Here is a 17653-nt window from a genome sequence, read left to right on the forward strand (position 1 = left end):
ACATTAGTGAAAAGAGGACAAGAGCATAAGCATATGATTCATGAATATGCTGAAGAATGCTTTTCTTTCAAAGCAGAGAGAAGCAAACTGGATGTACATTTATTGATTCAGCTTCATTTATTATTTCACAATATATTGAAGTACTGGGCCTGTTCTAAACACCTAATACAGACAACATTGACTGTAAACTTCAGCAGGTTTTTTAAACAAACATTTTTCATTAAAACCCCCCTTATCTCTTTCTTGCACAGGTTGAAGTTTTATTTTAGAAGGCTGTAAGTATTTAATCAGAAAGTTCATCAAAGTTTTTTCCCAATCAACTGTGTGAAACAAAATGACAAGCATATATATAAACAGCAATGTTCTCATTTGCATTTAGATAAACAGTATAAACACAGCTTAAGAAGGAGCGGTTTTCAGAATTCTTAAATAGCTTCTAGTAGTAAAAGCAACGCTCCACTTAGCTTAAATAGTTATTTTCTATGCAACATTAGATTTCCTATAGACATCCTGTACTCCTATAGTCAAATGAAGGCCAACTTTGAAAACATCAAACAGGGTGTAGATTTTGAATAGGATCCTTATTTCAAGAATTTTGGGCCAAAATATAAGCTGGTTTTATTCTGCAAATTTCTTATTACTTGAGTAGAATTGAGTTGATTTGGGCTTGCTAACAGTCTGGCCCATAGCATTTATTTTCTTGGAAAAGAAAAATAAAGCCACATATACATCATTTAAAAGCCTCATTTAAAGCATTTAAATTGATGCTTTGACAGTTTTTTATCTGTTATCATTTAACCAAAAATATCAAGATTTTTAAAGGAGTGAAATGAGTAGCATCCAAAAACGGTCAGTTTATAGCCACAGCTCAGAAACCTGCAACCACCAACTCAGAGGTTTAGCAAGCTCAAGGTAACAGCTCACCTCTGAGCATTCTTCTCTGGGCTCATGGAAATATGCTAGAAGATTTTGACACAATTACGATTGTACAAAAGCTTTGGCTTGAACGCGAATTCAAATCACAGAGTTAAATACAGCATGCAGCACACCTATCCAGAGCTCCCAGCAGTGAGTGGGTACGGCCCCTGTCCTCCTTAGGCTTAGCTCCAGAGCCTCTGGACACCAGAACCCAGGGCAGATCCCAGTCCTCACAGCAGCAGCCTCCGAGCCTGATGGACCTCAGCAGGAGAGAGAGGTTTGCCCATACAGCTGTCTTTGCTGATCTACGATAAATCAACCCTCATTTATATCCATTCAAATTTGCAGGCTGTCTGGCAATAGCACCATGAATTTGTTTTTCTTGGAAGAGTTTAAATAAGAACTACAATATATAAATAATTTAAGGCTAAATTAATACTGACATTTAGGATCATTTAGCCCAGGACAGGCTGGGCTATGTAAACAGTTCTTCATATTCCTTTATCATATAACGTAGGTTTTTTCAAATTCAAGAGTAAAATGTGTGATACTGAAGTACTGAAAGGTAGAGAAGATAATTTGTCTGGTCAAACTTAAAAGACATAGATAAAAATAAATTAAAAAGTAATCAGAAACCTAGTATATGGAATAAAGAAGATACATTGGAAGAAGCTTTTCTCCAGAAAGCATTCTCAAATGCTATTTGAACTTCTCTAACATTTTTGTGATTATATCTGACATGAGGGAGTAGGTAAACCTGTATGAGACCAAAAGAAAAATTTAAGCAGAAGCCTAGGCTCAGTTTTAAAATTGTTTCTCCTTTTTGCAGCTGAGACAAGTCACAGAGAGGGTGACAAAAAGAAGCTTATGAGTAAACTCTGGTTTCTGATTCTTTTCTGGAGCTTTCCTGTGCCTGGAATCAAACAGGAGAAAGTCTCATCTCCTCCTATTTAACACTGTAGCTCACACACTTGGGTCTGACTCTTTCCTGGCCCACTTGTCAATCAGACGCTGCTGTGCAAAAGACTACAGGACGTCTTTAGGCACCTGCCTATTCCACATCACTCTTCCTGCTCTAATTCTCTCCTTTCCTGCATCCAGCTCTTGATCCCACCTTCAAGTTTTCCAGATGCTCCTGCCTGCCTGGCTGTAGCACTGCTCTGTGACCCCACAAAACCCAGCTGCCTTTAGGTATAGGCAGGTGAGCCAGACACTGCTTTTGTGTGATTCTCTCTGAATGACCCCCCCGGTGCCAGCAAGAGCTGGGGTGGCCATGCTGCTGCACACCCAGCTCAGCCCTTGCCCAGTCACTGCCTGTGTCCCACCCCTGAATGGAAGGAGAAGGTCTGAAGGTATCTTTGTCTTAGACATATAGCAGAATAAAGGGAGGGAAGCAGAGGGTGATCATATTCATTGAATCATAGAATGTCCTGAGTTGGAAGGGACCCACAAGGATCATCGAGCCCAACTCCTGTCCCTGCACAGGACAACCCCACAGTTCACACCGTGTGTCTGAGGGTGTTGTCCAGTCTCTTCTTGAACACTGTCAGGCCTGGGGCCGTGACACCTCCCTGGGGAGCCTGTTCCAGTGTCCACCACCCTCTGGGGGAAGAATCCTTTCCTCATGTCCAACCTAAACCTCCCCTGGCACATCTTCCTGCCATTCCCTCAGGTTCTGTCATTGGTCACCAGAGAAGAGATCAGCACCTGTCCCTCCTCCTCCCCTTGTGAGGCAGCTGTAGCCGCCACGAGGTCTCCCCTCAGTCTCCTCCACGCTGAACAAACCAAGCGACTTTAGCCGCTCCTCATATGGCTTCATTCCCTTCATCTCACCTTCCCCAGACAGCAATTATGTATTTTCTAGCAGAGCCAGTGCATCCCAATTATTTTGTCTTCATCCTCTTTGCAGCAAATTTTACCTCCATCACTGGAGGGGCCTTGAGCCATTGCAAGGAATCTGAGGTCTGTTTCTCACTGGTTACCACCACGTAACATTGGTCTCTGCATAACACATCGGAGAGCTTTCACCAGAGCCCAGTAAAGGCAAAGCTTATTACATCTTCCTTCCCCAGTTGAACATATCGTTAAGAATTACAAAGATTAACCAAAACACAAAATTAAAATAATACAGAATTTAAAAAAATATAATCATCCCAATAACCAAAAGACTTCACGAGATTCAGTGGGTGCCCAGCATGCCCTGGGATGTTCTGTCTTGCCTCTACTGCTCCTGTTTGTCAAACAGTGCAGACATATGAGGTGTAGGGTCTCTGCCTGCTGGGCTTAGTCACCTGCAATTTCCCAGGGATGCCAGCTGATACACTGGCCCATTCTCCATCCTGGAGGGATAAGGAGAAGATACCGCTTCTTCCTTCATAGTTTGTGTCCATCTGGGCCCAAAATGCCTGCTACTGAGAAGATAATTGAAGCACCTAACTCCCACCACTCAATAAAGACAATTCAGGAACCTGCTTCTAGGTTGTGGTTTCCCTTCACAGGCTCATACATCCAGCTTTTGGACACAGCAGCTCTGAGGGGCGTAGCTCCTGGGGTCTTTCTGAAGCTGCCCCAAGATGTTTAAGAATCACAGAAATCAGCAGCAATGCAACATGTCTAGATTGCTTCATGCCCATTGCCACGATCATAACCCTTGTCACTGTTTGTGGCTGCCATGCAGATCTTACACATCCAATGGAAGAGAAGGAGCAAACTGGTTATATGTCAAGAGACCGTGGCTTTTGAAGTTAGAAATAATCTTTTAAATTCTCCTTTGATTACAGCTTTGTTCATCATCCAATGTAAGTCAGTTGCCAGGAGGTCAATACCCAGATACACAATCCCCTGTCACAGATGACATAATGAATGATTTGGACCTAATAATTCTGTTAGATAAAGATGGAAGACTGAGCAGTAGCTCAGTTTATATTTTTTTGGAGAGAAATACTCTCACGGGAGAATAATAGAAAACTAATTCTTTACTACAGAAAATAATAAAATCATAAGCATTTTGCTTTTTATGTCTAATTAGGCTAGTCACTGTTTCCATTCCTGTGGTGTATAACATAAATCATTGACAAGCAATTACAATATAAAACAATGCTTCAAAAGCATTAAACTAACATAAAACTATCCATTTATCACATAAAAAGAACATTTATTGAAGTTCTACAGCTTAATAGTGTGGCCTCTAGCTATCTACTATGTTTTGATACCTCTGAGAAAGTATTCTATCCTGACAAATTTCAAAATACCTTAAGAATAAAAATTACACTTCATGCGCACCTTATGCAAAATGATCTCATCAAAAGCTTCAGTTGCAATCAGGCTGTTCACACACACCTTGGAAAGCAGCTCTCTTTTTTCACTCACCACAGTGTTGGGGTGTCTATTTTTGAGTTGGTTTGGTGTGGTACCTGTTTTTTGCAGTCTTTCGGGTGGTATCAGCCATCTCAATGAGGAGTCATAACTGCCTGTGTGCGGTTTCACCATTTCCATCAAACCGATAATTTCATCATTTTTCCTTGAATTGACTCAATGCAAGACCAGCTTCAATGTTATTCGGTGACAGAAGTTACAGTTATAAAATTTTATCAAACCCAGGAACTGCCTTATTCACCCACAGCTGATTGTAAGGGCTGGACATTGGGAGACGTGCCAGTGGTGGAAGGTCCAAAGATGGGGCACAGCCGTAACACACCGCAGAGGGCCCACAGAGGACGTGTAGTTGACTCCTTAGCTCTACCTGGGCTGCTAATTGTAAAGAAAGTGGTCAGCTGGCATCCGAATCCATTCAGGCACAGTCTATAGCTAGAAGCTGTTCTGCTGGCAGCAAGCATGTGTGGATGCACTCAGAAACCTTCACAGTGGATTATGCTGATTTCTGCTTGAACATGAAAGCTTCTAAAGCCTCCAAAATCCATTGATGTATTTCCAAAACCCATAGACCCAACTGGAGTAGTAATTTTTCAGTACTTTTCGTCTCTGTAAAAGCTTGAGATGCTTTGAGACACTGAACAAGGCAAACCACTAGATTACAGATATGTATCACCCCATTTTACAAGCGAGAAAACAAACGCATTGATGACTTGCTGAAGGTCCTGTGTAAAGGGAAAACAATGCCTGTGAGACCTGTGTGGCACAAAACCAGACACTTTTCTTGTCTTTTTATAAAGTCAGGTTCTGCCTCACAAGGATACAGTAAAGAACTTCATTGAACCAAAGTAGCAACATAGCCCTACCATGACTCTGCTGTTTAAAAAGGAGCAGGCATCATCTCTGCAAGAACCTGGATGAGTGTACTCCTGCCTAGAAACAGTGTCACAGGGTGGCTTGAGCCAGTCCAACTGGATTTGCCTTCCTCACCTCTGTAGCTACCACACGGCAGCCTTTTCTAAGATCAATGAGGACAAGGACAAAAGGAGATGTAATCATGGGGCAAAGGAAAAAAAAATGGCCTCAGAAAGTTTGAGGAGAGATTTAAGGGTTATATAGCAGAAAAGGAGGGGGAAGCAACCTGGGAAGTAAAATGTGGGCTTATTGTATCAGGAATAATAGAAGGGGCACGAGATCGGAGAAGAAGAAAGTGTATCAGGAGTTTAAAAGGAACTGAGAAGGAGAGAAGGAAAATAAGGAAAATGAAAAAAAGAAAAATCCAGAAACTCACATTGCAGGTATTCAACTACACTTGTGCAAAATGGGAGTCCATTGCACTGAATGGCTTTCTGGATGAGGGAACGACAACCTCCACTGCAAGAGGGACTCAGGCTCCGTCCCCCATAGAGGGAAACAAAACTGAAAGGGGTAAAATAACACGAACAGGAGGAGGAGAGTGCTAGAAAAGTGTGCTGTGATTATATGGTATTTATGAACTGGCTTGGGATGCAATCAGCATACAAAAGAGACCTCAGCCTGCAGAAAATAAAAACATTCTGGCCAAGAAGTTGTAGGTTAAGCGGGAAAGCATGGTAAGCAGAGGCCATATACCCTCAGCACAATTGAATTTTCTTTTAGTTCATACATACACTCACATTTAATTCAGTTATGATGTTGTCAAGCCTTTGGCATACTGCCTGCTGGATAAACATTACTGGCATAGATACTCTGTAATTCTATTAAAGACTTATTAATTCAAATGGAGGAACAGGCAGGCATGAGACCACTAGAAATTTCAACTGAAAACCACCAATAGGTTCGACCGAGAAACCCAGCACGTCAAGGCGGAGGAGCCTGACAGTGAGGTCTCCACGCACAGGAGCCACCCAAAGTCTGTGCCCATGTCTGCAGAGTATTAGCAGCCCAACAGCCAAGTCTGTCTTCTATCAGCACAATGACCTGTGAGCATCCCCCATGTAGAACAGCATCGTTTGAGTTGGAAGGAGCTGCTGTTAGATTATTAGGTTTGTCATTGATGGGATTCAATTATTTCTGTATTATTTGTGGAAGAGTAATGCAAAGAGGCTCCAGCTCAGACCAGGCCTCCATTTTATGAAGTACTGGGAGACAATTTCTTTCTCCAAAGGGGCTTGCGGTTTCAGCTGATGATACGCAGACAGAGGGGAAACAGAGGCACCGAGAAGCGATTTTATTATGCTTGCACAGAAATCCAGCCAACAGGCAGAGACTAATTCTAAATGATACTTTCAAATTAGTGGTATCCAGTTAAAACACAACCATATGCTCTTTCTTGATTAAAATAGAAGTAAGGCCATTTTAGACCTAAAACATGAATGAAAAGTCATATATAAAATTAGAAGAAAATGTATGTTAAGAGATACCGAAATGTTATACTTTGGAAGTTGGAGGAAGGGAAAAAATATTTTACTTCCAGAATCAAAAGACTTCTTAATTCTTACCTCCTGGCTGTGCCATTTTCCTGTACTGTTTCTAATAGAAAGCACGTTTTGATTTCCATTAAGGAAAAAGAGACATACTGGAGTCTTATTTTAGAATCCATAAACCATAGAACAATGGTTTTCACCATAAAAATTACATTATAAACCATTCTACATAGAATCAGGTTTTAGCTGTCCCTGTACTTAGCTTAAGAAATAAAGCTGCTTCTTCCAAAGTCTTGTTTGATGCCAGCTCAGGTGCTAGACTGGTTTGCAGTCCTTGGCCTGCCTCATTTCTCTTTCCAGTTTTTCCTGGCTAATCAGTGCTCTCAGAGACATTACTGAAGCCCAGGAGGGAAGAAGCGCTGTGTAATGGGCAAACATCAGACTTGGTGTCCTGTGGTTGAAATCAGATTCCTTAGAGCCAAGGACTCATCTCAAGCAGGCATACAAAAGCTAACAGCCGTCCATCCTCAGCAGCTCAGGATGGAAAAGTTCACAGACGTTTAGATTCAGATTTTTGTTAAAACTTATGCTCTTGATCATTCTGTTACTGATAATGTTCTTTTATGGACACCAAGAGTAAGTTTGTGTATGTCCCACAGCACCTGTACTGTTACACGGTGGAGATGAGGTGGGCAGCATTTCTGGTATCGTGCCTTATACCAAGACTATGAAATCACCTCTTCAGAGCGGGACAGAGCACACAGGAGTTATTTGGCTGTGACATGCTCACCAGATTTTCTAATTAATGGGTGTTTTACTACCTGCCAACCCACAATGTCAGAGAGTCTTTTTCAGAAGCATTTATTGTCTGATACAGTTGCATCTGGACTCATTTTTGAAGACCTGTCAGAAACTCAAACATATTTCAAACATGCACTCTAAAGATACCACAGATTTTCCTCTGTCATGCTGGATGCTCAACTGGAAAAGCCCTGAAGACCCATGGGCTAAAGCAAAGTAAATTCAATGCAGTCTTGTTTCATGGGTTTCTGTTGCTAACTTACCTCATATGAAGTGTCAATCATTAAACAACACATTAAAAAAAAAAAAAAGATATTTCACTATATTCACTCCTTTTCACATTTTTTAATTAATGCATTTTTAATAAAGGCTTCCAATAAATAAAAAAATTATGTCTTAATCTGCTCTTTCTCCTATTTGTTCAAGGCAGCCTTTATAGTTTTCCCCACTGCTGAGCCTTAAATTGTCTCTTGCATCAGCCAAATATATTTGTACTACTTTTATTACTTGCCCTTGAAGCTCTTTTCTTGCACTTCCTGGTTATTGAGATAATAAAGATGGCATTAGTTTCTAGTTCGTTTAAAGCTGATTATGTGTGTAACATATATATATATATAAAAATGTATATACAGGTGTATGTACATATCCATAGCACAACCTTGATACATCTGTCATTGATGAACTGACTATAGTCAGAGAACAGATGAGTTAAAACACATTGTGTGGTTGAAACAGATATATTTGCATTATCACATTTCAATTTTAATGCAACTGCATTTTTATTTCCTTTTTAAAAGCTGTTTATACAAACTCAACAACTCAATCATTGCTGCACTCAAACTGCTGTCATGGCAAAAAACCCACAAAAAACCAAACCAAAAACCATAATCATTCTATCACATTGTTTCAGAAGTCCCCAAATTGACTTTTATAGATAAATCAGATCCATTTTAAAATTCCTGGCACATACATGGTTTCTTCACTTTTTTGCAGCCCTTCACTCTGGGACAAATTATTGCCTTCATCTGACATTACTTTCTCCCCTCTTTTAACTGAAGACTCAGAAGATAAACTTGTTTTCTGGTTACTTAAATGCATTTACATGACGAACGTTACATAGCTTTATGGCCAGCATACCTGAGGTCACCCCAGCCAAGTGAAACCAATGTGCTTTCACTGCAACCAGCAGTCTGCTATTGTCTCTTTTTATTCTGAAAGGTGACTGAGAGATAACAATGATTTCTGCAAGTAGGAGCTGCCTGACTGCCTCAGTTTAAATGCAAATATGCTACTGCACTTTAGGGAAAACATTCAACATTAACAAAGCCAACCATTTAAAGATCCTAACAAGCAATTAGGCAGAAGCAATGATATCAGAAAGATCAGTCTCTTTGTAGTATGCTGTTTTCACTCACGTGAGAATTTTAATTATGGTATAAGCAAGTACACAACCTTTACCCACATGAAATTTTACTATATTAAATTAATCCAATACATTTTCCTAATGTTGTATAGGTAGCTAATTAATTGTAGATCACAAAACTGTCACAAGATTAACAAACTGCTTTTATGTAGGTAGTAAACACTGCTTGCTGAGAATATTTCTCTATTCATTAGACGGTGTTTGAATTTAACACATGCAGGAAAATTCCATTTCTCCTACAAAGAGTCGAGTGACCTCACTGAGTAAGCAGTTCACTGTACCTTTCAGAAATGCTCTCAATGAGGAGAAGGAACATGTTGTATTATACAAGCAGCTGATACATGGGCTGAGAATCCACTCACCTGATGGCAGCAGTGATAAATTAGAGAAAACTTTGTTGCTGAAGCTGAGAAAATGCAGTATATTTACAGGAGAGAATATTTCCAAGGTAGTATTTTCAGATTTTTGCCTGTGTGTTGTTTCAAATGCAAACTCAAAGTAATTTTAATAGATAGTCATTGAAATATATCAAACACCACGCTATGATGAAAAATAACAACTGCTTTTTTTAAACCATATTTAGGTATTTGCACCTGTGCAAACTGCAAAGGAAAACACAGGTCTATCCTTAACTGAAAAATACTCTACAGAGTGTGTGTATATACATATTTAAGTCTACATGTATAAATATATATGTAATGAATGTATAAAATTCTTCTATAACAGACAACATATGATATTGTTAATACATTACATATACAGCACACAATACGTATCATGCAACGATAAATAAAATCTGTAATCATATTTATAAAGATCATTTATACTTTTGTTAATCTTTTTGCATTTCCTCAGCACTGCAGTCCCTTCCGCACTGGTTATTAGGGTTGTCCTCTGTGATGCCTTAAAGCCAAACCCAGCAGTACATTGATATTATGGCAAAAATTGCAAACAAGGATGAGAATATCAATTAGTAACTCCACGGGGCAGAAGCATGAGCTTCAACACTGAAGAAAAGAAAAAAAAATAACAAAACCCAACCAAACAAACACAAAACCAAATGAACAAAAAAACCCACTAAAACCAGAAAACCTAATTATCAGTCATGCGATTTAGAGTTTAATATTCGGTGATGTCAGGTACTGACGTCACTTGCATAAGTTAATTCAAGAAATATTGAGGCAGCTTAGGAGCCACCCTGTTTCCCCAAAAATAAGACAAGATTTCATATTAATTTTTGCTCTGAAACTTATTGCTTTTCTACATGTATGGCTGCCTGGACAGCGTTTAAATTGACTTTTTAAATGAACTGTAACTAGGGCTTATTTTTGGAGTAGGGCTTATATTTTGAGCCTCCTCAAAAATCCTGAAAAATCCTGCTAGGGCTTATTTTTGGAGTAGGTCTTATTTTCAGGGAAACAGGGCATTACAAGAGGAGCAGGTACTTTCCTCCTCTGAGCAGAGCACGGTCACACTGAACAACCAAACAGCCGCTGGCTGTGCAGGGAGCAGCAGGTCTGACCAAGCCCTGAGCTCTGCCAAGCTCTTGCTTCTGCTGATGTATTTTGATGAGAACATCTGAGACGCACTGTCCAGCTCCAGCCTCTGACACCCCTTAGCACCGCTGTACCCATGGAAGGGGCTACACACGCACCCTGTGCGGGTAGCTGATGGTTTCTGTGGGCACGGAGGGTCCTGGACACACAGGGCAGGAGAATGGGAGAGTGGCTGATCTCGACGTGAGTTCAGGGGCTGTCCAACCTCCTGCTTTCTGCCGCTGGTCAGAGATTCAGGGACAGACTTTTTAGAAGGGCGTGTTATGACAGGACAAAGGGCAACGGTTTTAAACTGGAGGAGGGGAGATTCAGGTTAGGCATGAGGAAGAAATTTTTTTACAATGAGGGTGATGAAACACTGGCCCAGGTTGTCCAGAGAGGTGGCAGATGCCCCATCCCTGGAGACATTCAAGGCCAGGCTGGATGGGGCTCTGAGCAACGTGATCTAGTTGAAGATGTCCCTGCTCATGGCAGGGGGTTGGACTAGGTGAGCTTTGAAGTTCCCTTCCAACCCAAACTGTTCTACGATTCTGTGATTCCCCTGGATAAAATGGATGTGACTGGCTACTTGAGTGAGCCTCAGACTATTTCAAGATTAAAGGAAAGCAATTTTCTAGAACACTGAATCAAGGCTGGAAACATTAAACTAGGGTGACAAGAGAAACTCGGTAGATAGTTGGAAAATCTTAACAGGAGCTTTGAAAGTGTGTAAGATGAATACTACTATTCAACCTTGAGGGGAAGAAAGAGAAAGCCAAATAAAAGGATTGACATAATTTCAGCCACTTTGAGACCTTAGAGGAAAACAGAACTAAGAACTTATCTCTGAGTTAAAAGCTAGCATTAATATACTTTCAGCTTGTCTTTTAGGTTCATTTCCCCTTATTATTAACAGTAAAACATTAAGGTCCTAACATATAATTCCTTTACTCATCTTTTCCATTAATTTACTAGGGAAACATTACATCAGTTTTTGGTAATGATACCAAAACATTTTCTTGCCAGCTCATGGACAACAACCTGCCAGCAGGCTGGGGCTACCCCGTTAAAAGCTGTTGCAGCAAATGGCACCTCAGGCAGGTGTGTTGTAGGTCCTGTGGTACCATGGGCCCCGCACAAGGCACACTGACACATGCAAAAACGAGACAGAATTGTTCAGATGCATTACAAAAAAATAAAAAGAAAGGCAAGTCCGCCAACAGCAATCACACTGAGCTAAGTCCTCAGATCCTAACGCAATCAAAATCTCAGTGCCCGTGTGGAATATCTGACAAGACTCAAGTGCGTGGATAACTTACTGGGGTAATAACAAATCCAAAGTGAAAGATTTTATGCATCTACAACATAGCTACCAAAACCTAAAAATATGAACCTGGAAAAAACCCCACCCCTTTAGAGCTTTGCCATTTGTAAGAACGTTACCATTTACCAAACCTCTATCAGCCCTCCCAAGTTCTGGTATTGCATATAGTCCTGGCATCGCCTCTCACGCTGGGAGCCTTGGCGTGAGCTTCCTGCCCTCAGCCTGCTCAGGACGTTCAATGGGCACCCGAAATCCCCAGGATATATCTGACAAGCAGTCTGGCAAACTGTTTATGTACACTTAACACACAGCATTTCTAAGCTTGGAACTTAAAAAAAAAAAAAAAATCCTTGCCTTCGGTAGGACCCATTCTTTTTTTTTTTTTGTGGCAGATCAATAGATAGTGCACTTGCCTTGAACACATCTGCAAACCAATGACTTAAAATTCTTTATTCAGAGGATTACGACTTTGATTAAAAGGTAGAAACTCCTACAGAATCCTCCTCCGCATGAGGAAAACATATCCCCTTTTCGGAAAAAAAAATCATCAGCAGGTTGTAGGCTGACACAGGCAGGGTTACTACTCAGTAAGATTCTTAGCAGCCAGGAAAAAAGAAATGGAAGTCTGAAATTAGCACTTGAGTAAGACCTTTACAACAGAATAAAGAGTTGGGGGTTGGTACCTGGTTGCCATGACAGTTCATGTGTTTTGCAGTAGCCACTGGCTAAAACTTCAATGTTAGAAGCTCCCACCTACTTCATTTGGAAGAATCAGACTTCACTAGTTATACGTAGAACCAGTTGGATGTGACAACAACTAGATCCACCATGGCCCAAACTGTTCCTTTGCTTATTGGGCTGATAGCCACTAAAAACATAAAAAGGCAGCTTTAAAATATATCAAAATGTATTAAGTTATTCAGTCTTTAGTAGTGACGCAAACTATTTCCTAACAGATTACACACATTTATTGAAGATACATTTTTATTTGCGGTATGAAGACATTTTTATAAGGTGGCTACTGGGCAGCTTCTCTAACACTTTGCTATGCGACAGTGCTTCTTCACTGCTTTGTAAAGTAGAAATAAAGGTGAGTGGAGATCTCCAGATGTTGGTGGATCAAAGATGCATTTCAACTGAAATATCCATTTTCTTACTGTTAACATCACTTATAAATCCAAAACATTTTTCAAGGGTTTTAAAGAAAACACTTGTGCAAACAAAAGTGCTTTTTCTCTGTGAATAAGCTCCTGCTACAACATAAAGAACCTTTGTGCTCTACAACATAGTTCCTAAAAAAATTCTTCAGAAATTTTACTTGTCTAAGTAATACTATGCAACACTGTAGCGTTGTTGTTGAAAATAGTTATCTTCCCACAAGCATTAACTTTCGCACTATTGAAATTTAGACCTAATAATAACACACTCACTCTTAACACAGAATACGCATTGTGTCATAGTTATGTCAAGAAACTAGGTTGCACATTACTAAATTAAAATTGCAGGAAGACAACAGGGAGTGTCTTTGTCCCTGAGAGAGACTTGGACACACCTCATCTTACAGGAGTGCCAGAGAGCAGACAGCTGGTCCAGACCTTTGCTTCAGAATCCATGTAAAGGATGTCACTATGAGTACACAGCTTTGTGTTCCCAAGAATTGTTTCAAAAAATAACAAAGGAGTGTTAGGCAAGTGTTTCAGCAATCCCACCTATGTCTGGATCTAAATAATAGTGAGACAAAAAAATAACTGAGAAAGGTAGAACCAGACAGACAACACAAAACAAGAACACAAACACAAAATAAACCACTTTTTATTTCAATAAAGAAATTAAATTCAATCTTAGCAGAAATACGAGTCACACATAGTACCTGGCCATAAAAAAACCCCTGTATGTACAGCACAAGAAAATAGCATATTACGAAAAGTGACTTTTTGAAAAAAACTTTTAAAATGTTGGCTCTCTTGAGAAGAATTCAGAATTTATTTTGATGCTTACATTTTCTATACAGTGTAGAGCAATTCAAAATATCTGTAATTCTGGAAGAATATGAAGTGCAAATTAGCAAGACCAGCCACTTGCCAAATGAGGCAGCAGTTAAGGAGGGACGTCTGAATCACTGGTTTAGACTTGGTCAATCCTGCCCAAGCACCACTTATCCTCTTTGTAGATTGTAGCACTATGAGCTTGTAAAGCTCCAACAAAGAGACAGTCTACGCTCACTTGTACAGCTGCCTTTTCCATCCTATCTTGATTTTCTTTGCAGATCATGGCTTTATTGGAATGTCTTGGGTAAAGATGGTTGTTTAAAGGCTAGTTGTTGCCAGGATGTTTCCAAGAACATACAAATTACAAGCATATTTACATTATTTCTGTTGCTACATCTATGATTTCTTGTCTAAGATCAGTACATTTGACTAATATCAGTGCATTTGATCCCATTATATAGTAATAATATATTTCTTGTACAGATTTACAGTCTTTGTGAAAGGGAAAGTGCAAATTCCTATGATCCACTTCTCAGAGTTACAGATTTTCACATCAAACAGCACCAGTCTCTTGTCACATGGCTGCAAATTGTCTTGAACAGTTTTATCCCCTGAAGTTCCTAATCCACTCTAACATTTTTTTTACAAGATACACAAAGGTTTAAACATGATAATATGTCCAAACTAAATGCAGTGGATCTGATCGAAGATCTAAATCCACACTTTGAGGAACAGGAGACTGGTCAGTCCTGCTCAATAGGGAAAAAGACTACCCAGTCACAGCCCCTGCTGAAAAAGGCTCATGTGGAACAGAGCTGGTGCTTTTGCAGCTGCTTAACTTTTAGGATCCAAGTATGTGGTATAGTCATGTCTAGGGCAGTATTTAGAAAAGAAAACAGATAATGGATTGGAGCTCTAAAGAAGGAAGCCAAAGGCCAGAGGGCTTCTAGACACAACTGGGGAATTTCTTGCAGATAGAAAAGTGATGGGAGACCAGCAAAGGTCAGCTCATCTGCACCGGACTGGGACAACAACTTGAGCTTGTGACGGAAGCTGGGGCTGTGCGGGACCAGTACTTCTAAGAGAAACTATGGACATTTATACTGTATTCTGAGGAAATGCAAAGGAAGCCAGGGCTATGGCCAACTTTTTATATAAGGGAAAGTGTGGTGGTGAAATAAAAAAAAAAAAATTAAAACTGTGAGATTACATTAACTTATATGTACATGCTAGCAACATTTATTTCAATACGTGCATCTACAGAACCCAGATGCCCAGAATAACATTCCAATGACTTTAAGAAGGACCATTCATATTCATAAAGAGTCAAGAGTGTCTTGCTGGCCTTTTAGCAGCATGCTTTTAGCTGATAATTCCATAACTATACAGCTGCTCTTTCCCACAGTGCTAAAAGCAAGTGCAAAAATTCTGTCCATTTGCACTGACGTTAAACAACCTGACTCAAGTGGCTCCTCATAAGGCCTCACCTAACATTATTGCTACCTAAGGTCAAAGAAAAGAGATTAATCTTATTTTTCAAGTGGCTCAGTGTAATTCAAAGACATGGAAAAAATCATAATGTGAGGAACTGCCATCTTCTAGATGATTCTGTCTGTACTGTTAGAAACTATGCTTTTATTTCAAGGAAAGCTAACCAAAACAAATTCCTTTGTCAACCTTTCTAATTAGACACAGGCCTGAACATTATCATATTCATGGCAAGCAAACCAAGTATAATTTTCTAATTTAACAAGATTGTTTTCTCCTCTAAGTACATGCAAGCACAATATTATAAATAATTTCATTAATACTTGTAAAACTCTTTCCAATGAGAGAAAAAGATCTGTTCTGAGACCCTGTCCCCAGGCAAAAATAACTCATCTTACCATTAAATTAGTTCCTTTATCCCCAGAAATCTAGATCTGAAAATTCCCTCTTCATCTCATCCCATATTTGCAGTTCATTTCATTTTCCCAGCAAAAAAGTTGGCAATTTAAACTGGCTGGTACGGCTGCAGTTGATGGCGTCCTCAGTGACTGGTGACCACTGGCATGTACTGGACCAGTTAACAGCCAGCCATCCATGGAGCTCAGTACCCTCCAGACTCTCATCCTCTGAAGAGGCCTCCTTATTCTGCAGACTTCCCAAATCTATGGCAGAACAAGTCCTTTCTTTCAGCTTGGCAATGCTTCTAGTTATCTCGGCTTTTAAGCATCTTCATGTGTTTGCCCATCTGGCATTATAGTACACTTGGGGTAAAACAGAATAAACCAGAGTCAACTGAGTCAGTTAAGAATATCCTATCCCAGTAAGTGATACCATTAAATATCCACTGAATAGCCTTTTCTGCCCTTCATGGAGTGCCAATTATTTATATTGAGTTGTATTTCACTTAAAAAAAAACAGTCTGGAATACTTGACTTACAATCTGTATATAAATTACTGTGTATTTCTGTTAACTTCAGATTTGAAGTTACTGACATCTAATTTAAGCCCTATGGAGTCTGGAGAGAAGAGTCACTGCTTCGCTGATTTGTAGTTTTGGAGGAAAAAAGCAAACCACCAAAAACTATGATAACTATGATTACCATGCAAGAGGAGAGAGTCATTCAAATCAAAACAAAATATTACTCAGAACTGGTTGAAGCAGGAATTTTTAATAGCGTTATTTGAATTTGGAATTATCTACAGCAAAACTCCAAAAGCTTGTATATCCTTCTCTCTTTAAATCTTTTATTAATCTTTGTAAAACTTCTATTAATCTTTGTAAGAAGGCATGGCTTCAATGGTTACACTACAAGTAGATTCTCCTTTAGTCAGACTACAGAGGGCAGCCAAGTTGTACACAAACCCAAATTCACTGAAGATCTATGTTTAACTGTAGGACAGAAATGAACTCTTTAGCTGTGGAAATCCCTTCATTCAGTATGACTCATTCTGTTCAATACTTTTCTTTACATTTAGATAGACCATAATGTATCTATGACTTCTAGAAGAAAAGTGAGAAGTAATGGCACAAAATAGGATTTGTTTTGAAAAAGAATATAAAAAATTCTAAAGGTGCACTCAAGATCTACAAATCTCCAGAAATTTTAATTTACTGTAGACAATAAAACATTCTGTCTTCAAATGTCTGTTACCAGACTATTTGGAAAAAAGTAAATAGGGTTTGTTTGTTTGTTTGTTTCCCCCACACGACTTAGTGTCTAGGGCAGTGGAGAAGTAAATGCAAGTGGAGGAAAAATCAACTGCTATTTGGCTTACATCTATTGCTGAGACAAAAAAATACAAAAAGAACAGTTAAAAATCGACCCCTAAGTTACATACAGGAAGCTTCAAATAACAAAGATTGTAAGCAAAAAGGATATGAAGGATAATCCTTAAGATATTAATAAACAATGGCAATTTTTAAAAGGTGAAAATCAGACTGTTTAAATGAGGAAATAACGAAAAACCTGACTAATTTACACACACACACTTATTCCCACACTGTTTACAATAGAGTAACAACATAAAGACTTCGACAATTTTCTTTTTCTTGTAAGTATTCTTATCTTGAATGTAAATTCTGTTTCATTGGACTCTCCTGCTTAGAACAAAAACTATCCCAATATGCAGAATCCTCAGGTGCAACTGGAATACCAGATGCAACTAAATCTTCAAAAGTCAATAATGTAAACTGTGGTCGGTTAGGCTCCACGGAACATACCTAAGGAAAACAGATATTACATGAATCAATAAATCTCAGTTTTCTTCCTGCAATATTCCCTGTCCAGTTTAAACTACACATTGCTTACTGAAGAAGAAAGAAAATATTGGATGATCTCCAGAGTTTTGTTCCAACCCCAACTATTCTGTGATTCTGTGAAAAGATATTTTATAGCCCA

At 39.3% G+C, this 17653-nt stretch overlaps 1 protein-coding gene across 1 annotated transcript in view; it reads right to left on the reverse strand.

Moving 5' to 3' along the window:
* Nucleotides 1-13573: 13573 nt before the first annotated feature.
* The window catches only part of AASDHPPT (aminoadipate-semialdehyde dehydrogenase-phosphopantetheinyl transferase), a 34602-nt gene continuing 30522 nt past the window's right edge, over nucleotides 13574-17653 (reverse strand). The window contains exon 6 of the mRNA XM_065649945.1: nucleotides 13574-17475. Within this exon, the coding sequence (XP_065506017.1) occupies nucleotides 17317-17475 (159 nt within the window). The 3' untranslated portion in view covers nucleotides 13574-17316. The remainder of the gene's footprint in view (nucleotides 17476-17653) is intronic.

This window comes from Caloenas nicobarica, chromosome 1, assembly GCF_036013445.1.
Source record: "Caloenas nicobarica isolate bCalNic1 chromosome 1, bCalNic1.hap1, whole genome shotgun sequence".
NCBI classification, from domain to species: domain Eukaryota; kingdom Metazoa; phylum Chordata; class Aves; order Columbiformes; family Columbidae; genus Caloenas; species Caloenas nicobarica.